Below are 24,980 nucleotides of genomic sequence, written 5' to 3' on the forward strand. Positions count from 1 at the left end.
ATAGCTAAAAGATAATATCCCTAGTATATAAAGGTTTATTGAAATCAGCAAAAGACAAATATTCCAAAACAACAAAATAGCAATAGTTATAGCTCTACGTATAGAACCCTTTCCAATGACCAATAAGCCATTCAAAATAAGCCTTTTACCCTCACTAGCAATCAGTGAGCTGTAAATTAATATAAAATATAAAAATTTAAAAATACAAAAATTAAAATCAGCTAGCAAATCAGCAGGCTTTTCTTAACAAAGAAACTTACTGATGATGAAGTGAAACAAGCATTCTTATAAGCTACTGGTGATAGTCAGTTTTGCTGAAAAAAGAGTTGACGATCTACTTCTAGGAGTATGTTTGAGAAAGTAATTAAATATAGAATTATCTACAAGCACATAAAGAATTATCTACAAGTATATTTATTAAAGTAGCATTTAAAATAGCAAAAATATGGAAACAAAATTAATGTGCAACATTAGGGTATTATTTAAATAAAATAAAGTACATCTATAAGATAGACTATTATGTGGACCAAATCAAATTTTCAAAGAATATTTAATTAATTGGAAAATGCTTATGATGAATTTAATTAAAAAGCAGGTTAGAAAAAAATTATCTCAATCTTATAAAAAATTATATATGTGTGTGTGTTATATGCATTAAAAATATTTGGAAATATTAACAGTGGCTGTCTCAGAGTTGGAGAGCAGGAATTAGGATTATGGTGATTTTTCTTTTTATTAATTTATATTTTCCAAGGTTTCTACATCGAACACGTGTTATCTTTATAATGTAAGAAATGTAACTTTAAAATCAGATACAAGTTTTGAGAAAGAATTGGATATGGCTCACTTCAATTCATGTTTTTGAGATTAGAGTATGTTTTCAACTCCTTTATCATCAGTTTTCCCACTGAAATAAACATAAGTCTTTTGAAACAAGTTGAGCTAGACTCTATGTTTTTTGGTTTTTTAAAATAACACACTAAGGTTATACTTATGTTTTGCAAAGTAAAAGAAAAAAGGGGGGCGATTGGAAATTATATGCTTTGTTTTATAAGTGTAGATGGCTCACTGAAGTTATCCTGACTAGAAAGTGTATTTTAAGGCTTTTATTAGATGTAGTTACTGTCTCTAGAGCAAAAGTAACTGGTAATAGTAAATTCTTTCCTCTCATTTTTTGAAATTCAAAGGTAAAAGACAAATATTGAATAATGCTCCAAGTAATTATTTTCTGTGACATTTGCCTAGTTGAAATGGTATAAAATATTGCCTATGAAAGAAACAAATCCCTTTTAAGAAATTCAGGAGCAGAGTATATGCTCTTATTTGCATGACATGTGAAAGGTCAGAGAAAATGGAATAAACTGGGGGGGAAATCCTTTCTTGCACTAAGGGACTAATATTCCCAAAGCAGGAGGACAATAACCTTTTATAATTCCTTCACTTGATTTAAATTAAAAGAAGAAAACCTTAAAACATATGAAATGCTTGGAAAACACTCTTGACAGAACTGCCAATGACCTTATTTTACTGTTTGTTATCCTGTCAGAGGAACTGACAGGCGTAACATTCTAGAAGAGATAGAAGGTGATATAGTTCAGTGCTGTGCAGATTTACATGAATATGGGAAAATGAGAGCCACTGGGTGAGCTAGTTAAGTATATAATGTTCCTAAAGAAAGCTAAGAAAGGCCTTAGCATAGTATTCAGATGGCTTCAAAGAGGGCCTGCTTTTGATCCACATTATATCCAGTCTTATGTATGGGTTCTCTCACACAGCTTTGATGTAGCAGCCGGTCTGTCCATTTTCCTTTTCTTTGTTTATAATCCTAAATTCACTGCATTGCCCTGAGAGACCAGGTTTATTCCATTTAATAACCTGAAACACAAGTATGCTTTTTTTTCCTTTAAAACTTCTCAAACACGCTGCTAGTATGTGGGGAAGATGAGCATTTTGTTTCTTTAATTATCCCTAGCAAGAATTCAACAATGATAAATTTTTCTATTTAATAGTGTACCTACTATGTCTAAGAAGTTGTAAGTGCTTGAATATAAGAATTTTTGACTCTTTCAACAAACATGATATTTGTTTATGTCCTTTTTTTTTTTTTGATAGATAAAGACATCTAAGATTTTGGTGGTACCTATTTTTTGTGTGTCTAAGACTCCCTGGAGGGATAAAGTGTTACCGTTGTTTTGGGGTGATTCATGTCATGAAGACCGATACTAATGACTTTTACATAGGCTAAATCTTTATATACCAACCAGTTTAAAAACAAGCAAACAAAATCAGTTCAATGACCCAGTGGAAAAAAGCCTGTAAACCCTGTCTTCCCTAGGCCATCCCATTTCTTTGCTCTCCACCACAAACCTTTTTATTAATGTTTGTCCAAAGTTGGGGCTGACAATCACAGGTTATGGCTGAGAGTAACGAAGTGAGTCAGAAATCCAGAAAATGAAACAACTCATTAGTAAACAGCGTGAAACCAGAGCGAGACAATCACTGCAGTCAGGGCGAAAGCGCAGGCCGTGACTCAGAGCGCGCGCCCCGCCGTGTCCTTCTGTGTGTTCCAGTGCGGCACGGCGGCGATGGAGTGCGTGCGGCAGTACGTCAGCGACGTGCTGGACTTCATGGCAGACATGCACACGCTGACCAAACTGAAGGTAAGAGGGCCTGCGTCCCCTCATCCCTCAGGTTAGTGAGACGGAGAGGCATTTTTAGGGAATTAAGCAGACTGGATGAAAATGTATCATTACCTGGAGAGGCCGTGGTGGCACTGTTGAATGAGCCCATGTCCTGGGATTCTGAAGAACCGGGTTCCGCCTCTGTGAAGAGGGAGTGAAGAAAGGAAAGAATATTTCCATGGCGGCTCCAGTTCTGTGCATAGCTTTACTTTTGCCATTTATTCAATTCTCGCAACACCCCTATTGTAAAATATTCCCATTTTACCAATGTAGACACTGAGGCCTAAGGTGGTGCAGTCATTTGGTCAAGATCACGCTACTGCTAAGTGGTGGAGACAGGGGTGACTTAAGACTGTAGTGACCCCCAATCCATTCTCTTTTCACTGTGCCACCCATTTAACTACCCTGAGCCTCCGTTTCCTCGTTAGCAAAGGAAGTCTAATAAACCCACCTAAATCAACCTACCTTTGCTGCCCGTTCCAAGGTTTGGTGTGAAATAATGCATGTGAAGACACTTCTGTAAACTTTAGTTTGTACGAAATGTGTATACATTATGCAAACATAAGTTGTTTATGGTTTTTATCTGCATTAAAGCTATCTCCTTCCAGAAAATAATTAGAGACAGAACAACATTTAATTTGCATATAAATAAAATCCCAGTGAGGTTGTTGAGGATATTGATTGCTTTGCAGGGTGGAATGAATTGCTGATGCAAGTCAACTTCCCTGCCGCGAGAAGACTAGGGAGCTAAAAGATTGATAGTCCCAGAGATTTGAGGAAGGCCCCGGACAAAGAGCGGAAGAGGAGCCAGACATGGCCCGATGAGCAGCCAGATTGCAGTCCAGCACTAAATGTGGCTTTTTGATAAATAGGATCTAGTCGTCCCAGAAGTTCATCAGCTAAAGCTACGGTCCCTTCAGCACCCAACTCAGTTTCCAGACTCTGCTCAGATGATCCAAGTGTTTCTTGGGATAGGGATAGACTTGCAAATGCTCTGTGGAGAGTAGAATCAAAATTTAAATTGATGATTTCTCACAATATCCAAATCCAGTCATTTCTGAGTAAGCTCCCCTAGTGTTTGGTCACGCACGTGTTACTGGTTGCCCACGCTGAAACCACTTTGATGTCTGAAGAGGAAACAATATTACCTAAATAGTTTTATAGCCACTTCCAAAATACAGAGAAAAATAATAAGAAGGATCCATGATGACCAAAACGTTAGGGACTGTAGACATAATCCAACCCTCTGATTTTACATATTAGGAAACAGATCAGAAAGGTCAAGTGGCAAGTGGCTTAGCTAAGGCCATGTGACTGTTAGGACAGAACTGGGTCTAGAACCTAGGTCTCAACTCCCAGTTCAGTGCTCTTTCCACTAAGCCACGCTGAGCAAAGAAATTTTTCTGAATTAATTCAACTAGTATGTATTGAGCACCAATAACATGCCTGACACTGTTCTAGGCATTTAAGGATGTGATGATCAGCAAAAACAGACACAGTGGCTGCCCTCATTTATAGTCTGGCAGCGATGGCCAATTTTAATGAAAATTTCATACAAACTAAAGTGAAATTGTGACTTTCACAATTGCTATGAAGAAGAGGTAGACAACAGCATGAGAGCTTCTAATAGGGTGATATGACCTACCAGGGAGGTTAGGAAGGCTCCTAGAGTAGGTCAGGGAAGGCTTCCTGGAGGGGGTGACACTTGAGCTAAAATCTGAACAATGAATAGGGTTAATTAGGTGAAGAGAGACAGAAACAGTATTTCAGGCAGAGAGAACAACATAAGCAAAGGCCAGTGATGGAAGGGAACATGGAGAGCCAGTGTAGCTGGACCACAAGGATGAAGGGGTAAGATGCAGAAATCTGCAGTATCTAGATCATTCCAGGTTGTTTAGGCCATGCTAAGGAATTTTTTTCCCCTTTATCCTAAGAACAATGGGAAGCCCCTGAAGAAGTTTAAATGGGTTGTATGCTTGGGAGTGGTGATAGAAGGTGTGGAAATGACAACCTGATCTTTTTAAAGAGTGCCCTGGAACATCCCCAGTTACTCTGCCAAACTCATAAAATACCACTTGGTTTTGTAGAGCCACATGAAGACATGTTCCCAGCCTCTGCATGAAGATACCTTTGGTGGCCATCTCAAAGTTGGGCTGGCTCAGATTGCAGCCATGGAAATCTCACGGGGCAACCACAGAGATAACAAAGCTGTGATTCGCTATCTGCCTTGGCTCTATCATCCCCCTTCTGCAATGCAACAAGGGTAAGACCCTTATTATTCGGGCCACGAGGCAGGAAACACCCCTGAGTTTCCTGGGGCTCAGTAAGAGCTACTGAATGCATTGAAGATCTATGAGAATAGAATATGATTGGTTAGGGAGATGGGAATTGAGACCAATTTCCATACTTATTTGCTGACCTGGCAGCATTTTTGAACACGAGTACTTCATGACATGCTGACAAAAGTTGCCTTCCTACAAAGACCTTCGTCATCCTGATGGATGATGAAAACTTGGCGCTTAGAACTATCACTTTAACTCTTAATTTCCACTAGTTAAGTAAATTGATAGGTATTTATTTGTGCACTTACATAGCTTCTGCCTTCAAGGAGCTTAGATTATAGCTTGAACAGAATCTACATCAGAGATGAAATAGAGTTCAAGGAGGTGTGAGCCCCTGACCCTGCCCGTAAGGGAGGCTGAGAAGAGAGAGGTGCCCGTGGGCTAGTTTACTTGGGACCTTGGAGCAGGCTTGACCTGCCATCTTGCATGGGCAGCTTCCTGGCTAGAGGAAAGGTTTGGAGGGGCGTGTAAGGGGGGCAGGGGGAGAAAATTACTGGAGAACAGGAATGTGGGTGGCTGTGTATTTTATCTCCTCTTCTATTCCTTCCCTTCTGGTGGGGATATCCGAGAACTTTCTAATGAGAAGAAAGGAAAGAGTTTAGAAAGAGAAGCTAGTCAGAATGGCAGCCAGGTTTGTGGAAGAATGATGTTTAATCCTGTGTCGCCAAAGGCTGCTCTTTGCTCAAGAAGCTAAGATCCAGGATTAGAGTGCAAAACAAGAAAAACAGATTTATCATTTTGTTCTCACTTTGTTGCTTTGGTGTTTTACTTCATGTAACTGCCTACAAGACCACACTTTTAAACCCCTCCATCAGTAAGCGTTTGTTAAGCACCCAGCGAAACCGAAAACACGAAAACATCTCTAACACTTCCTTCCTCCCTAATAGACCAAAAGAATTCATTGAGTGTGTCTCTCACATCCGGCTGCTGTCCTGGCTGCTTCTGGGTTCCCTCACTCATAATGCAGTGTGTCCAAATGCCTCCTTTCCCTGCCTGCCAATACCTCTGGATGCAGGTTCCCATATTGCAGACCATCTTATTGTTATTCTGATTGGATTTCCAGAGCAATCAAAGGTAAGTGATTTCTGCAAGATTAAAACCATATGCATCAAAATTGCTAATGGAAACCCTTATCAGCCAATTATGTTTCTTCTGAGAAGAAAATGCATCTTATCACTTGCCCTCCTGTGGATGCTAGGAAAGCAACTTTGTGCTAATGCCTTATTTAAAGTTGTTCAAATTCCCAGACTATCTTTTCTTCCCCTTAAATTGTTTTTCAGTTTACTTTTATGAAGATAAATTATGGAGGCAAGCAAGGGTTAGCTTCCTAGGCATTTCTGTCTCAAAATAATGAAGAGCAATGCAAGGATAGAAATATAATAAAAATTCTGTGATCAGTTTTTAGAACCAAATATGAAGAGGAGGAAAATTTACACTCTAATTTTTTATGCACTGCCTTTCAACTTAAATCTCTAGAGATATATGAAGATACCAAATGAAAATAAGGCCAGTTGGGAACTCACTAAAGTATATGTTGGAATCACTTACACAGAGGAACTTATAAATTGTAGAGACAGATGATGTGCTTAAGAGAATAAAGTCAATCCAAGGCAAGCATCAATCATGAGCCTATACAAGCGAACTAGACACACTGGTACTAATCAGTTATGAGGAGCCAAGGTCCCTTCACAGAGCTTAGGCAAATTCTAGGAGGTCACGGTGGGTTTGGGAACAGCTGGGATTTAGGCCAGGACAAGCTGACCTGCAATAAATTTATTCTGAAATCAAATAGAGCACCCATCCAAATGACCTGAACGATGTTTGCAAAAGGAATTAGGCAGTCAGTTCCTAATATTTCAACCCAATCTGTGTTTGATTCCTAATGATGGTACTTTGTAATTCTGTGACATTGAAAAAGTTACTTAACCTCTCTGAGCTCCAGGTTTTCATCTGTAAAATAGATGAAATGGTTTGAGAATTATGGAGGTGATCTATAAAAAGTCTTTACCACAGTGTCTGCGACATTATAGGTGCTTACTCAATCAGTACTCATTACTAGTTAGGAATACTATCAGTACTTACTACTAGGTAGGAATACTATCAATACTTATACAAGTTAGGAATACTATCAGTACTTACACTAGTCAGGAATACTATCAGTACTCACTACTAGTTAGGAATACTATCAGTACTCACTACTAGTTAGGAATACTATCTTTGCTGCTGCTGCTACTGCTGTCACTACTAGTAGTAGTATAATTATTAAGTGCTGGGCAGTGCGTTCATGTATATCACCTCATTTACTCCTAACTACAACTCTTTGAGGAGGGGACTGTTATCCCCATGTTACAGATGAGCAAACACCCTAAAATGGTAGAATGATTGTTCTTCCTAATCTAGTGTAGGGATAGGAACGTCAGTTTCATTAAAGGGCAAGGGGGTGGGTAGATTTATTCTGCAAACTAAGGTGCCTTCTCTCTGAAAAGATGCTTGGTCTCTAAGCGCACTCCCACTGACTGAGTGAAGAGCAGATTGCTTGGAGGTGATGAATCATGAGTTTGTAACTTGGAGACAACTCCTCCAGCCTCGGATCACTTGAATTACATGTACTTTGGCTGTGCTCCTTGGAAAGCCGAAGCCATGCGGGGAGGGCTCCTTGGAGCACCACAGCCCACTAGAATGTAACAGTTCCCTGTTTTCTTCCTTTTCAGACCTCCGTGTTGCACATGTGTTCTCTTTTCCATGCATTTATCTTTGCTCAGCTCTGGACCGTATATTGCGAACAAAGTGCTGTAGCTACAAATGTTCAAAGTCAGAATGAATTCAGCTTCACAGCGATACTGACAGCACTAGAATTTTGGAGTAGGGTGACACCCAGCATCCTTCAGCTGATGGCCCATAACAAAGTGGTGAGTTCACAAATGAGTTTCCCCTCTTGGACAGAATCTCAAAAAACACTCAGTTCTCACATTACATGTTTTTTTAAAGACCTCAGTTGTAACAGTACATAAATGGATTGGTGAATTTTTATGTTATAACCTGGATCTTCTACCTGCATAATAATTTTGATGAAAAACAATGCAGACAAATAAATTCAGTAAAAACCATTTTTGTTTTCTCTGCCTAGTACCAAAGGAAATTCATGTGAAACTTCTACCTTTAAGAGTTGTCTTGTGCTATAAAGTCAGAGAGTGAGGAGGGAGATTTATATTATTTTTGGATTCTAAGGCAATTTGGAAAAACCATAGCCAGTTAAGTCATCTCTTTGTGGTGTTTAAGAGCAGATTGACTGTACGTGTTAATTCTACTTAGGGCCCAAACCTGAAAAGAGTCTCAACATTTTGAGTTGCCCTCTGAGGACCTAGGCTCCTCAATCTTCAAATCCAGTTCCATTTTAATGTGGATGGCTCACCTTGTTGGAAAATATCTGAGGTATGGATAGCATGAGCCCACTTCATTGAACAAGCTTAGCTTAGTCCTATGGAGTCAAGATTGGAGGGTGTATGGAAGGAATTTACAAGGGAGTCCTTTGGTTTAGTTTGCTACTTTGGTGGAAGATTCTCAGCTGGGAAAGCAGCATCCAGTGTCTTGGTTACGGGGGCTTCATCAATAGAATTCTTATCTGTGAAGGGCAAGGGGCCTGGAAGAACGCCATAATGATGATTCCAATGTGCCCAGAAACCCAACAATGCACTGTCCACAAATGCATTCTGGAATGGTTTTGACTGATTAAATATTAGTCTAAGAAACATTTTCTTTTTGTTGTAATTGGAAAGAGGATTATATTTTTCCTTTAGGGAAGCACTTTCTTTTCTTTAGAGAAGCAGATATCATAAAGCAGTTCTGTATGGAGAGAGGTGTTTTAATTCAACTTAAAGGAAGTTTATGTGAAAACTTTAGGGTGCACCAATAGTTCTGACCACCGCATAGATAATTACATTTATTAGATCATAGAGTCTGGGACTGAAGAAGCACTTGGAGGTCAAGTATTCTATTCTGCTCTTTTACAGACGATGAAACTGGGACCTTAAATTTAAACTAGAGATTCAGAGTTTCCTTCTATTGTCGCTAGTTTTTTGATACCATTAATACCTCTCCTCCAAATCTCTCTTAATATTCAAATGTTGGAAATGAATTTGTTACTGGTGAATCTTGTACAAATGGTGTTACAAATGATTTTGAATTAATTTTAAATTCTGAAAATTTTGTTAAACCACATAAGCCAGTCTGGTAAAATCCCCCCTGGAGTGTCTAAAATCTAGCCATAGGGATTTCTGATGAGGGATATCATTTCTATGGTATTTTTAAACTGTTGTAAATATGACTGCCTTGTTCCACGGAGAATAAAGGCTCAAACACAGATGGTGCAATAAATGAAACAGCCGCTCCAAGTGAAGAAGCTGTGGAGAAAGGATCGATCAAGATGGAGAAAAGACCCAAGCCCAAGAGTTCTGCAGTTGGAAATGAAGGAAGCAGAAACCGTTTATCCTCTGGTGTGAATCGCAGTGTGGTGCAGATTAGTGAGATTGATACCTGAATTCATTGGCAGCCCCAAGGTAGATGAGGAAGGCATGGCAACTGTGAAACCTCTGCAGCTTATAAAATTCAGTTTCTGGTTGAAGTTTTAGAGAGGAATAAATACCTCTGGTCCCCTCTGGTGGTTGTGCAGAATGTCCTCATGGGCACAGGGCATGTGGCTGCAGACTGTTTCCGTATCACCTTGAGTGGAATTGATTTTCCTGTTTGTTGTTTCAGATGGTAGAAATGGTGTGTCTCCATGTGATTAGTTTAATGGAGGCATTGCAAGAATGCAATTCAACAATTTTTGTCAAGGTAGGAAAATCTTATGATTTCTATAGACCGTTTCTTGCTTCTAAAAACAAATGTGGATTTATTTTGGATGTACCTCCTGAAGAGGAAAATAAAACTGATTTAATTTTCACATTCAAAGTTGGGGCTGGAGGAATCGGGCTCACATAACAAGCCTTCACCAAATAGTTATAGTATAATTTTTGCTCTTGCTTCACCACTGTGACCAACTCTAGCTGGGTTCAATATGTCGCACCATGATTGCATGCAACATAAGTAATTAAAATATTACCAGAAACATTGATCTGGAAATGACCCTAGAGTCATATAAATTGTTTGGTGGAGCCTCACCTTGCAAGATACCCAGAAAACCAAGGAAAATACTCTGTCATTGTTTGACTTGGTAGCTGATACTTTTCTCTAAGATAAATTAATTTAGTTTCTAATATTACTATTCTAAATCACTGTACAGTGTGTGAAAGTAATTCAGGTATTTGTTATCTATCCAGGGACATCAGAAACATCCTAGTGTGATAAAAAGATAAAAGAACAAAGGAGAAGGTGGTTGCTCACTCACTTTCTCTTTTTATTTCCATTCTTTTTCCTTTCCTTCCTATCATTCCACCTCTCTGTTTCACTGATTCTTTGTCCTTCCTCTTCTTGTACCACTTCCTTCTTTGCCTTCCACGTCTATATTCCATTATCCCAGCCACCATCACCACCCCCCTCCCCCCTCCCCCCCCACAGAGTGCATCAGTTTAGAACCTTATAACTTCCTATTTCACTCCTTGGTTGACTCCCTTCAATAAAGGACATTTGTAAAGTTAACTCACACAGTGTTGAAGAAAAGCAGCACATTTTTAGGGAAAACTTGACTGTTACCAGAAAACTGCAAGGTAGTTGGTTCAAATGGGATAGATACAGCTTATCTAGCTTGACAGTCAATAGCAAATGTCAACACTATGAGAGAAACTACATGACTGGCACTTGGGTGATCATACCTGATTTTGTTTTTTACAGCTTTATTGAAGTATAATTTATACACAGTAAACTTTACATATGTAAAATGTACAATTTGATATCTTCACATCACACATATTATACCCGTGAAACCATCCATCACCACAGTCAAGATAATGAATATTGTCCTCCCCAGCTAAAGTTTTCTCATACACATTTGTGAGTCTCTATTCCACCACTTCCTGTACCCCACTTCCTCATCCCCAGGCACCTACTGATCTGCTTTCTGTCATAATAGCTTAGTTTGCATTTTCTAGAATTTCATATAAATAGATTCATACAGTAGTTATGCTTTTTTTCTGCCTTCCTTCACTCAGAATAATTATATTACCATTAATCCATGTTACATGTATCAGTAGATTATTTTATTTCTGAGTAGTATCTATTATATGGATATAACACATTTCGTTTATCCATTCATCAATTAATGGACATCTGAGCTCTTTCCAAAAGTTTGAGGCTATTACAAATAAAGGTGTTATGAATATACATACACAAGTCTTTGTGTAGCTATAGCCTTTCATGTGTGTTGGATAAATACCAAGGAGTGGAATTGCTAGGCTGTATGATATGTGTATAACTTTTAAAGAAATTGGCAAACTGTTTTCCAAGGTGATTGTACCCTGTTACATTCACACCAGCAGTATGCATTCCAGTGCCTACACATCTTCGTCAATACTTAATGTAGTTAATCTTTAGTTTTAGTCGTTCTAAGAACTGTGTACTGCAAAATTGCATTTTCTTGTTGACAAATGATGCTCAACATCTTTTCGTGTGCTTATTTGCTATCCATATATCTGCATGGTAAAATGTCTATTAAAATTATTAGCCCATTTTAAAAATCAAGTTGGCTTTTTTCTTATTACTGAATTTTCAGATACAAGTCCTTTATCAGATATGTCATTGGCAAAGATTTTTTTTCTGTGTTTGTCTTCTCATTGTCTTCACAGTGACTTGTGAAGAGCAGAAAGTCTTAATTTTTTTTTTTTTAAACATCTTTATTGAAGTATAATTGCTTTACAATGGTGTGTTAGTTTCTGCTTTATAACAAAGTGAATCAGTTATACATATACATATGTTCCCATATCTCTTCCCTCTTGCATCTCCCTCCCTCCCACCCTCCCTGTCCCACCCCTCTAGGTGGTCACAAAGCACCGAGCTGATCTCCCTGTGCTATGCGGCTGCTTCCCACTAGCTATCTATTTTACATTTGGTAGTGTATATATGTCCATGACACTCTCTCACCCTGTCACATCTCACCCCTCTCCCTCCCCATATCCTCAAGTCCATTCTCTAGTAGGTCTGTGTCTTTATTCCCATCTTGCCACTAGGTTCTTCATGACCTTTTTTTTTTTTCCCTTAGATTCCATATATATGTGTTAGCATACTGTATTTCTTTTTCTCTTTCTGACTTACTTCACTCTGTATGACAGACTCTAACTCCATCCACCTCATTACAAACACCTCCATTTCATTTCTTTTTATGGCTGAGTAATATTCCATTGTATACATGTGCCACATCTTCTTTATCCATTCATCCGATGATGGACACCTAGGTTGCTTCCATGTCCTGGCTATTGTAAACAGAGCTGCAATGAATATTTTGGTACATGACTCTTTCTGAATTATGGTTTTCTCAGGGTATATGCCCAGTAGTGGGATTGCTGGGTCGTATGGTAGTTCTATTTTTAGTTTTTTAAGGAACCTCCATACTGTTCTCCATAGCGGCTGTATCAATTTACATTCCCACCAACAGTGCAAGAGTGTTCCCTTTTCTCCACACCCTCTCCAGCATTTATTGTTTCTAGATTTTTTGATGATGGCCATTCTGACCGGTGTGAGATGATACCTCATTGTAGTTTTGATTTGCATTTCTCTAATGATGAATGATGTTGAGCATTCTTTCATGTGTCTGTTGGCAATCTGTATATCTTCTTTGGAGAAATGTCTATTTAGGTCTTCTGCCCATTTTTGGATTGGGTTGTTTGCTTTTTTGTTATTGAGCTGCATGAGCTGCTTGTAAATCTTGGAGATTAATCCTTTGTCAGTTGCTTCATTTGCAAATATTTTCTCCCATTCTGAGGGTTGTCTTTTGGTCTTGTTTATGGTTTCCTTTGCTGTGCAAAAGCTTTTAAGTTTCATTAGATCCCATTTGTTTATTTGTGTTTTTATTTCCATTTCTCTAGGAGCTGGGTCAAAAAGGATCTTGCTGTGATTTATGTCATAGAGTGTTCTGCCTATGTTTTCCTCTAAGAGTTTGATAGTGTCTGGCCTTACACTTAGGTCTTTAATCCATTTTGAGTTTATTTTTGTGTATGGTGTCAGGGAGTGTTCTAATTTCATACTTTTCCATGTACCTGTCCAATTTTCCCAGCACCACTTATTGAAGAGGCTGTCTTTTCTCCACTGTATATGCTTGCCTCCTTTATCAAAGATAAGGTGACCATATGTGCGTGGGCTTATCTCTGGGCTTTCTATCCTGTTCCATTGATCTATATTTCTGTTTTTGTGCCAGTACCAAACTGTCTTGATTACTGTAGCTTTGTAATATAGTCTGAAGTCAGGGAGCCTGATTCCTCCAGCTCCATTTTTCGTTCTCAAGATTGCTTTGGCTATTCGGGGTCTTTTGTGTTTCCATACAAATTGTGAAATTTTTTGTTCTAGTTCTGTGAAAAATGCCAGTGGTAGTTTGATAGGGATTGCATTGAATCTGTAGATTGCTTTGGGTAGCAGAGTCATTTTCACAATGTTGATTCTTCCAATCCAAGAACATGGTATATCTCTCAATCTATTTGTATCATCTTTAATTTCTTTCATCAGTGTCCCATAATTTTCTGCATACAGGTCTTTTGTCTCCTTAGGTAGGTTTATTCCTAGATATTTTATTCTTTTTGTTGCAATGGTAAACGGGAGTGTTTTCTTAATTTCACTTTCAGATTTTTCATCATTAGTATACAGGAATGCAAGAGATTTCTGTGCATTAATTTTGTATCCTGCTACTTTACCAAATTCATTGATTAGCTCTAGTAGTTTTCTGGTAGCATCTTTTGGATTCTCTATGTATAGTATCATGTCATCTGCAAACAGTGACAGCTTTACTTCTTCTTTTCCGATTTGGATTCCTTTTATTTCTTTTTCTTCTCTGATTGCTGTGGCTAACACTTCCAAAACTATGTTGAATAATAGTGGTGAGAGTGGGCAACCTTGTCTTGTTCCTGATCTTAGTGGAAATGGTTTCAGTTTTTCACCATTGAGGACAATGTTGGCTGTGGGTTTGTCATATATGGCCTTTATTATGTTGAGGAAAGTTCCCTCTATGCCTACGTTCTGCAGGACTTTTATCATAAATGGGTGTTGAATTTTGTCGAAAGCTTTCTCTGCAGAAAGTCTTAATTTTGATGAAATACCATTTATCAAATTTTTCTTTTATGAATCATGCTTTTGATGTTGTATTTAAGAAAATCTTTGCCTAATCCAAGATCACAAAGAGTTTTCTTTGTGCTTTCTTCTAGGTATTATATATGTTTTCTTCTAGGTGTTAGTTTATATCTATGATCCATTTTGAGTTAACTTTTGTGGATGTGTGTGGTATGGATTGAGGTACTTTTTATGTGTGTGGATATCCAATTATTCTAGGATTGTTTGTTAAAAATTCTGTCCATTGAATTGCCTTTGCACTTGTGTCAAAAATCAATTGACCATTCATGTATGGTTCTATTAATGGATACTCAATTCATTTCTATTGATCTGTTTGTCTACCTTTGTACCACACTGTCTCGGTTACTATAGCTTTCTAATATGCCTTGAAATCATGTAGTGTTACTCCTCTAAATTTCTACACCTATTTCAAAGTTGTTTTGGCTATTTTAGGTCCATTGCATTCTAGATACGTTTTAAAATCAACTTGTCAATTACTACGAAAAGCCTGCTGGGAATGTGGGTTGCACTGATGTATACATCACTTTAAGCAGAATTGAGATATTAACAATATCGAATCTTCCAATCTATGAACAGAGTATATCACTCTATTTATTTATGTCTTCGTTAATTTTTCTCAGCAATATTTATAGTTTTCCATATACAGGACTAGAATATTTTGTCAAATTTATCCCTAAGTATATAGTAATTTTATAGTATTATAAATAGTATGGTTTTTTACATTTAAATTTTTGGTATTTTATTATTAGTATTTAGAAATATAACTGATTTATGCCTTTATACCCTGCAATCTGTTAAACTCATTTATTAGTTCTAGTAGCTTTCTTGTAGCTTTCATCAGATTTTCTCTGTAGACAATTATGTCATGTGCACGTAGAAGCAGTTTTCTTTCTTTCTTTTGAATTTTTATACTTTTAATTTCTTTTTCTTGTCTCATTGCTCTGGCTAGATCCTCTAATACAAGTTGAATAGAAGTCATGAGAGTTGGAAACCTTGTCTTGTTCCTGATCTTAGGAAGAAAGCATTCATTAAATATAAATGTTAGCTGTTAGTTTTTCATAGATACCCTTTGTCAGATTGAATAAGGGTCTCTTCTATTCCTAGTCTGCTAAGAATTTTTGTCAGGAATAGATGTAGGATTTGTCAAGTGCTTTTTCTACATTTATTGAGATGGTCATTTGATTTTTCTTTTTTTAACTATTAACAGTGAGTTTCATGGATTGATTTTTGAATGTTAAACCAACCTTATATTCCTGGGACAAACCACTTGGTCTTGAAGTATTATTCTTTTATGTATTGCTGAATTCTATTTGCTAACACTTTAAAATAATTTTTTTGCATCAGTGTTTATGAGGGATATTGGACTGTAATTTTCTTTTCTTGTAATAACTATTTTTGGTTTTGGTATCAGGGTAATGATGGCCTTATAGAGTAAGTCAGGAAGTATTCCTTTCTTTTCCATTTTCTGAAAAAGTTTGTATATGTTTGGTATTTTTTTTTCTCCTTAAATATTTGGTCAAATTCATCAGTGGAACTTGGGCTTGGATTTTTCTTTACAGGAGGGTGTTAAACTACAGATTCAATTTCTTTAATAGATATAGGGCTATTTAAGTTATCTGCTTATTCTTGAGTGATCTTTGACAGTGTGTCTTTCAAAGAATTTGTCCATTTCATCAAAATAGTTGATGTTATTGGCATGAAGTTACTCATAATATTACCTTATTATACTTTTAATATTTGTAGGATCAGTAGTTATGCCACCTCTTTCATTCCTGATAATGGTGATTTGTGATCTCACTTTTATTTTTCTGATCAATCTGGTTAAAGGTTTATCAATTTTAGTGAGCTTTTGATTTAAAACAATGACAACAATAACCAGCTTTTGGTTGGTTTTCACAGATTTTTTCTGTAGTTTTTGTTTCACTGATTTCTGTTCTTTATTATTCTCTTTCTTCTGTTGACTTTCAATTTAATTTGCTCTTCTTTTTCTTGTTTCTTAAGGTGGAAGTGGAATTCACTGATTTGAGATTTTTTTCTTTATAACATAAGTGATTAGTACTATAGATTTCCATCTAAGCACTGGTTTAGCAGCCTCCTACAATTTGGTAGTTGTGTTCTCATTTTCATTCAGTTCAGAATACTTTCTATCTTCCCTTTTGCTTTCCTTTTTGACCCATTGCTTATTTAGAGGCAATAATTTAGTTTCCAAATATTTGAGGCTTTTCTAGAGATTTTCTGTTATGGATTTTTAATCCAATCCCGTTATGGTCAGAGAAAATATCAATACTTTGTATAATTTGACTCATTTTAAATTTATTGAGTCTTGTTTAGGATATTGTCTATCTTGGTAAATGCTGTGTGTACTAGAAAAGAATATGTCTTCTGCTGTTGTTGAATACAGTTTCCTATGTCAGTTGCTTCAAGCTTGTTGATAGTATTGTTCAATTTTTTCATGTCCTTCCTACTTTTTCTATCCACTTAGTCTGTCAGTTATTGAAAAGGGGTATTGAAATATCTCCCTAATTTATCTTGTCAGGTCTACCAGTTTTTGTTTCACATATTACAAAACTCTTATTAGGTGCATAAATGTTTAGGATTGTTATATGTTCTTAATGAATTGAAATTATGAAATGGTTCTCTTTATCCTCGATAATATTCTTTTGTAATAATAAAGGCAGTCCAGCTTTCTTTTGACTAGTGTTAGTATGGTATATCTTTTTCTAGCCTTTTAACCTATTTGTGTCTTTATATTTAGAGTATACTTCTTATAGGCAGCATGTAGTTGGGTATCGGGCTTTTTTAAAAATCCAAACTGACAATCCCTTTTAATTGGGATTTTTAAACCATTTTCATTTAATGTGTTTTGTGATATTATTTGGCTTAAAGTATCTTGCTCTTTGTTTTCTTTATTTCCCATCTGTTCTTTGTCCTTTATTCCCTCTTTTTCTACCTTCTTTTTGACTAATTGAGTTTTTAATGATTAAATTTTGGATACAATTTCCACTTTTTGGTCTAGAATTTTAAGGTGGAAGCTGAGGTCATTAATTTGAGAACCTTTTTCTATTCAGCTGTCAGTGTTTGGTTTTCTGAATTTCCTCCTAAGTACTGCTTTGGCTGTATTCCTCTGAATTTTGATATATTCTCATTTCCATTCAGTTCAAAATACTTTCTTTTTTTTTTTTTTTTTTTTCCAAAATACTTTCTAATTTCCCTTTTGACTTCTTCTTTGACCCATGGGTTATTTAAATGTGTTTTTCAGTTATCTTATTAGCTATATGTCTTAGCTGTTGTTGTTTTAGTGGTTGACTTAAGAGTTTATAGTCTACATTTTTAATGTAACACAATCTGCCTTCAAGTAATAATATACCACTTCATGTATAGTATGAGAATGTACAACAGTATACTTCCATTTCCAGACTTTGTGCTATGATTGTCATCCATTTTACTCCTACATATGTTATAAACCAAACCATAATTTTTTTTTTGCTTTAAACAATTATCTCTCAAAGCAATTTAAATTTTGTTTTATATTTATTTATATTTGCTGTTATTGCCATATTTACATTTTTCAGTTTTCTTCATTCCTTTCTATAGAATTAAACTTCCATCTTCCTTCTGCCCAAAGGACTTTCTTTACTACTTCTTGTGTAGGTCTGCTGAAGCTTAATTCCTTCAGCTTTTGTATGTCTGAGAAAGTCTTTACTTTGCCTTCATATTTGAAAGCTATTTTCAGTGGTTATTGAATTCTAGGTTCAAAGTTTTTTTTTCCCCCTAGTATTTTAAAGATGCTATTCATCCACTGTCTTTTTGCTTCCATTGTTTCTGAGAAGAAATCTTTGTCATTCTTATTTTTTTTCTTCTGTATATGATACGTCTTTTTTCTCAGGCTGCTTTGAAGATTTTTTTCTTTACCATTGTTGCTAAGCAATTTGATGATGATATGCCTTGGTGTAGTTTTCGTCATGTTTCTTGTGCTTGAGTTTGTTGACTTTCTTGGATCTGTGAATTTATAGTTTTCATTATATCTGGAAAAGTATCAGCTATTGTTTCTTTAAAATTTTCTTGCATACCTCTATTTAACATACTCAGTATTTCCTCTACCTTCTTGACCATATTGAATATAGTTATAATAACTGTTTTAATGTTCTTGTTTACCAGTTCTGTTCTCTGTATCATTTGGGGGTCTTTTCTAGTTACTTGATTTTTCTTCTCATTATGGATCACATTTTCCTGCTTCTTAGCATGCCTGGTAATTTTTTATTGGATGGATTCTTGACATTTTGAATTTGGCTTTTTTGGGTGCTAGACATTTTTTATTCCTACAAGCATTCTTGAGCTGTATTCTATGACATAGTTAAATTACTTAGAAACAGTTTTATGCCTTTGAAACTTGGTGTTAAGCTTTGTTGGGTAGGATCGGAGCAGCAGTTTGTCTAGGGCTACTATCTCTTCACTGGTAAGGTAATATCCTTCTGAGTACTCTACTTGGTGTTCTATGATTTGCAAGATTTTTCCACTGTAACTAGTGGAAACACAAACTATTGCTATGTGATTACCAGGGATTTTTCCCTCTAATCTTTTTAGGTTATTTTTTCTTCAGCCTTGGATAATTTTCTCACATGTGTATACTGGTCAGTATTGAGCTGAAGACTCAAGAGGAACCCTTTACAGATCTTCAGAGAGTTAGCGCGCTCTCTCTCCCTATACAGCTCTCTCCTTTCCACTACACTGCCTTACAAACTCTAGCTCCCTTGGCCTCCCTGGACTCCCAGCTCCATCTCCTCACCTCAGGAAGACCACCAGACTCTACCTGGGTTCCTTCTCCCTGTGCTACTGCCTGAAAACACTTTCTAGGCAGTGAGCTAGGATAACTGTAGGGGTCACCTTGTCTGTCTCCTCTTCCTCAGTGATCACTGTCTTGCATTGCTGATGCTTAATGTCTGAAAATCATTGTTTCATTACCCTTCATCTGGAATTTTAGTTGTGTTTTAGGCAGGATTGTAAATCTGGTCTTTGTTACTCCATCTTGGGTGAAAGAGAAAGTTTCATGACTAATTTTATTTTGAGGGCTGGAAAAAACATAGAGTGAAATGAATATAGTCCAACTGAGCAGGAAGTCTTCAATTTATCCCATAACATAAACCGAGATAAGAGGAAAAGTATCCCTTTGATTTTGATGAAAAACAACATATTTTTTTAAATGTCCTTCAGTTTTCTGGATATTGTTTTTGGAGAAGAAAAAAAACCAACCAATTTTATTATAACATTACAGTGCCCAGAATAAATTACATCTAATTCTTACTGACAGCTTTGTAGGAGCCACTAGCAAAAGGGTACTGAAATGAACGTTATTCAAAAGAGTCAAATTAGCATTCCTGAAATAGGATGACTGCTGGATTGTATAATGCTGTCCTTCACAATGAACTTTAACCTGATGCCTTCAGTCAGGTTCGTAAATCACAAACCTGAAGGCCCCTTGCAGGTATTTTTAGAATCTTATGGTCTTGTGTTACATCAATGGGGAAATAACAAAAGCACTTCTAAAATCAGCCTCAGTATTCCCCTTGATTGCCTCATAAAGGTCCTTAGCCCCTGGGGCAACCCTGGGAAAGGTGTCCACCCAGGGGCAGAGTACTCAGTGTTCCCTGGTCTCAACCCTCCTCCGTCCCTCAGGATTCTTAACAAGAGGTTAGTTCAGGCATTTCCCAAATATCAAGAGGCATACGGGCGTGCTTCCATATTAAATGGGTCAAAAGACAGCAAAAGTCTGTAGGCGTTAGGACCCCTCAGGGCTTGTTTTTGCCCTGCAGACAGCAAGGAGAAGGCGGTTAGACTAACTTATTTTTTCCATTCAGAATATCCAGATGAGCCAGTCCTCTTAAACGCCAGAGAGTACACCCTTATCTGCCACCAACCTTTGTAATCCCACAGTTTTATTATGAGGGTGGGTGGCAGGGGAGGCATGAGAGGGTGTCATTTTCTGATTGAGTTTAAGTTCCATCACATCTTCTGGGACACACCATACTCCATTTCCGAACACAATAGTTATGTTAGCGACAGAGTATTAAATGGCTGTGATAGAAACACTGTGTTTAGGAATAAACATCAATGGAAGTCGAATTAGCAAATTGTTTGTATCTATAGAATGTTGAAAGCAGAACAGCAGCCAGATTTAGCCTTGGGAACAAAAGAATAGAGAGGAAATATAATTTATCACCTCACCAAGTTGTTTTTTTAATGATTTGATGAATTAAATGAGACTAGCAGCTATGGCCGTGACTAGTGAACAGAGAGGTTATTTATATGCTATCTCCCGTCCCAGCAGGCTCTCCTCCTGATCCTCTCGCTTTGGTCATTGCATTGCTGTGAACAAATCCCAGGCTCACTTTTAACCATTTCCCCGATCCAAAGAGCAAACTAGTCCTCCGACCCTCACAGGTTGGCACTGCAGGCAGCAACCTTCTCCATCCCGGAAGCCGTCCCTGGTCTTATCTGGACCATGGAGGCAGCCTCCACACTGGGTCCCTGCCTCCGTTCTCCATGTCCTTCCACATCCTAGTGTCCAGACTGCTGCCACAGTGACCTTGCTGGAGCACCGTTCTCCTCACGGTGAATGGGGCTTCCCTCATCAGAAAGCATACTGAATTTGGAATAAAACCCATATCTCCTTATGTGGCATCCTAGATCATCTGTGGGTAGATGGTGAGAGGCCTCGCTCTGCTTTTCTAACTTGTTTTTCATGACCCTATGCTAAGAACCTCACCCTTCAGTGTCATGTGAACCTCCACTGCTTCCTCACCTCTCTGCACACTCCCACCTCTGGGCTTTGCTTCCTTGAGTGCCCTTGTATTAGTTTGCTAGGCTGCTGAGCACTGCAAATTGGGTGACTGAAGTAACAGAAATGTGTTGTCTCATGGTTCTGGAGGCAAGAAGTTATGAGATCAAGGTGATGGCAGAATTGATTCCTTCTGAGGCTGTGAGGGAGCATCTGTCCCAGCCTCTCCCCTGGCTCCTGGGGGTTTGCTGGCCATCTTTGGCGTTCCTTGGCTTGTAGATCTCTGCTTCACCTTCATGTGCCACTCTCCCTGTGTATCTATCTGTGTCCAAATTTCCCCCTTTCTATAAGAACACCAGTCATATTGGATTAGGGGTCCCCCCTACTCCAGAGTGGCCTCATCTTAACTCGCTACATCTTCAATGACCCCATTTCCAAATAAGGTCACATCTGAGGCTGTGTGGGCAAGGACTACAACGGCTATATGAGAAGACACAATGCAATCCATATCAACTCTACTCGATTGAAGTCGGGTCAGAAAGAGCATGGAGTGAAATGATATGATGCATTTGAACATATTAAAGATCTGAGCAGTCCTGAAAGAAACTAACATTTCCAGACTTATTAGATCATAGCCCTCCTTCCGCATTTAAATCCCACCCAACTAGAGTTGTGTGGAATACACTTTGGGAAATGTATTCTGTCCCTGACTTGCGGATTTATGAGGCCACGAACGCAAGTCAACACTTGCGTTAGGAAGGGCTGAAGTGTGGCGAGAGACCAAAGCGGACAGAGGAGAGCCGCTGCTGGGGGAGCTCGGGCGGGGCACCTGTGACCTCCTAGGAAGGGTCTCAGGGCAAATCAGAGGCAGCGGAAGGGCAGGGCTCCCCAGATGCCCAGGATTTGAGAGCCTTGCTCCCGGCTGCAGCAGGGACCCGCTGCTCGCCTGCCCGTGCACCCACACTGCTGAAACCCCGGCCTGCACTCACTCCTGCTGTGTCTCGTCTTCCAAATCACAGCCAGGCAACTTCAGGGCTTGTCTTTGTCCATCACTTAAGCATTTTAACCGCTTCCCAGTGATCTTTTCTTAACGACCACAGGCAGATAGCTTCGCCATATTACTTGGAGACTCAGTTCTAAAGATCCCGTGGAGGAAATTCTATTTCAAGAAAGGGAGGATTTAATTAAATAAATACACATTTAATTTCCCATGCTTGGTAGCTTTCAAGAGACAATCAGTCATTTAGAGTGTGTGTTTCAGGCACTCATGGGGCGCTTATTAACCTCCAAATGCCACCAGCTCAGCAGGGTTTGGCCTCAGAGAGACGTTTGTCTGATAGCGGGGGAACTCTGCAGTGGAGGCCCACATCCTTTTGTGATGTTAAAGGGATTCCGTGTGCCTTGCTTTGCCAGGCAGTAAGCGGAGCTTATGTGGGAGAATGGAGAACAGTAATAATGGGCCTTCTGTGTTTCTCCATACAGCTGATACCTATGTGGTTGCCAATGATTCAGTCAAATATCAAGGTAAGTCACCCCCGGGTGTACTGGAAGCTCAGTTCCCTCCAGAGAAGCTCGTAACGTTCACAGGGCTCCACAATGCTCCGCTCATTACCTGTTCCTGGTCTCTGGGGGCTGATAACGCAGGAGACCCTGCGGGACAGGTAGGGGGCCTGTGGGCCGAGGTGACAGCAGGAGCCGCTGTCCTACTACTCATCGTTGATTGAAGGGGGAGGATCCCAGAGTCTGGGCGAGGCTCCGCTACTGACTAGAATACAGACTGAAAAGCTACTCTACCTTCAGAGGACACCCATGGGATCCGGTCCCAGACATGTCCAGTGCTATTTCCTGGCCACTAGGACTGACTTTTTGTGATGGGAAGAATTCTACTAAGAGAGGATAACATTCAGTGAATGACAGAATTGAACTAGAAGGGACCTGCCCACTCCCCCCCTCATTCTATATGAGAGGAAACATAGGATCAGAAGGAAGAGTAACTTGGACAGGGCCCCACAGCCAGGGAGGGGGAGACAGAATGTATTTCTCACTGCCAGGCCCCGCCTTGAGTGACGCATTGTCACTGCAGGGCCGGACATACTCCATGGCTGTAAATCTAGTTACTGGGGCTTAACATTAAGATGGCAAAGCTCACCACCCGCTCCATCCCAAACTGGGTCCCGTCTAAGGCACTGGGAGTATCAGGGAGGAGGGGGAGAAGATGGAAGCCTTGTTGCTGGATTTCCTCCCAGAGTTGGGGAGGGATGCTTGTGGAAGGAAGGGAGGTGACTTCAAGGGATACCAAGAGAGATATACAGCTGTCAGCAGTGCCCACAGGCTTTGAGTACTGGTTCACGGCCTAACTGCTGTTTGTGGCCACCGGTAGGGCCAATGGCTCTGCTGGAAACCTCATTGCACCACTAGCTTCTATTGTGAAAACTGCTTGGACTTTCACCCCGAGGCATTCCAAACTGCCCTCCCCCTGCTTGGCGGTCATCTGTGGCAATTTGACATTGCCCAGAGTGCTAAGTGGAGGCCAACAGAACTTCATGAAAAGCTAAGAAGAATAAGAAAAGCTTACAACCTAGCTCCTTCGTGTGCATGAACGTGAGAACAGAGAGACTATAATCATGATGAAAATGTCCTGAGCACTTGCTATGTGCCGGCTTCTGTTCTGACCCCTCTGTTAACTCACTTATCCTTACAATAACCCCGTCAGGTGAGTGTCACTATCCCCACTTTGCCCATGAGACAATCCAAACACAGACCGAAAAACCTTGTTCCCCAAGTTGTTTACAGGGGACGGAGGATCTGAACCCAGGGAGCCTGGCAGCAGAGCCCGCGACAGCAGGCCCACATAGCAAACAGCTCTTGGGGGACAAGTCAAAGTGTCAGCCCCTGCACTGGTGTTGCAATGAATGAGTCGAGATGGGAGGGGCATTATTTGGATGGATTTGGGCCAGGTGGGCTCTAAGGACATGGCACCGGCCCACGCCCTCTGCCCTGAGCCCTCCCAAAATTTGAGAGTTGGCCTTCTTCAGGCCAGACAGCCCCCGTGCCACGTGTAAGTTCCGCCTGCAGAAGAAGTCCAGGCCGGCACTCCCTGGGTTGACCGGGAACCCGAGCAGGAAAGAAACTAAACTACCGTCTTGCCCTTTCTTACAGCACTTATCTGCGGGACTCCAGCTTCGCCTCCAGGCCATTCAGAACAACGCGGACCACCACAGCCTCAGGACGCTGCCGGGCTCCACCCAGAGCAGTGCCAGCCTGGCGGCCCTGCGCAAGTGGCTGCAGTGCACCCAGTTCAAAATGGCCCAGGTGGAGATCCAGTCCTCAGAAGCAGCCTCTCAATTTTATCCTCTATGAGCGGACTCCTCGGCTCTCAGTGTCAACACTCTGGTTTAGCAATAATGGGTTTCAAAACAAAACAATTCGATCCAAGCAGGTTGGGGAACATATTGGTACTGTACATTCTCTTTCTAGTTTAGTAAAAGACGTGCAAAGGCCGGAGAGGGCCAAAATGAAGCTTTCTTGCTACACATTTCTGATGACTCCTTGGGCTATCCGATTAAGTGTTTCCTTACATTATTTTTTAAAAACCAAATCATTTTTCTTTAACTAACTTCTATTTTTTTTAAGAAAAAAAAAATAGACTGGTGGGTACTCACAGAAAAGTTGTATAAGTCCCCCTGTTGCTATTTTTGATGATAGAGAATAAATAGGGTTTTTGAAACCTTTGTAGTGTTTTTTCTTAAAAATCCACTCTTGGCAATGCAATAAAAAACCCCGTCACCATAAGCCAGTGACACTTGACTGAAGCTTTTTGTCATTATCCTGGGAAAAGTGGCAGCTTGCAAGGACCATTACAAAGTGCACTTAGAAATTAGGTGGTTAAACTGTGCCAACTGTTTTCTTTGTTTT

The 24,980-nt window shown here is 39.2% G+C and overlaps 1 protein-coding gene across 3 annotated transcripts in view; it reads left to right on the forward strand.

Moving 5' to 3' along the window:
* UNC79 (unc-79 homolog, NALCN channel complex subunit) overlaps positions 1-24,425 on the forward strand; it is a 204,647-nt gene extending 180,222 nt beyond the window's left edge. For all 3 annotated transcript variants that reach the window (XM_061182833.1, XM_061182834.1, XM_061182835.1), the window contains 7 exons: positions 2,571-2,660; positions 4,769-4,944; positions 5,911-6,097; positions 7,735-7,932; positions 9,779-9,856; positions 22,548-22,589; positions 24,225-24,425. In XM_061182833.1, coding sequence (XP_061038816.1) covers positions 2,571-2,660; positions 4,769-4,944; positions 5,911-6,097; positions 7,735-7,932; positions 9,779-9,856; positions 22,548-22,589; positions 24,225-24,425 — 972 coding nt within the window. The remainder of the gene's footprint in view (positions 1-2,570; positions 2,661-4,768; positions 4,945-5,910; positions 6,098-7,734; positions 7,933-9,778; positions 9,857-22,547; positions 22,590-24,224) is intronic.
* Positions 24,426-24,980: the final 555 nt, after the last annotated feature.

Source organism: Eubalaena glacialis, chromosome 2 (genome assembly GCF_028564815.1).
Source record: "Eubalaena glacialis isolate mEubGla1 chromosome 2, mEubGla1.1.hap2.+ XY, whole genome shotgun sequence".
Lineage (NCBI taxonomy): Eukaryota > Metazoa > Chordata > Mammalia > Artiodactyla > Balaenidae > Eubalaena > Eubalaena glacialis.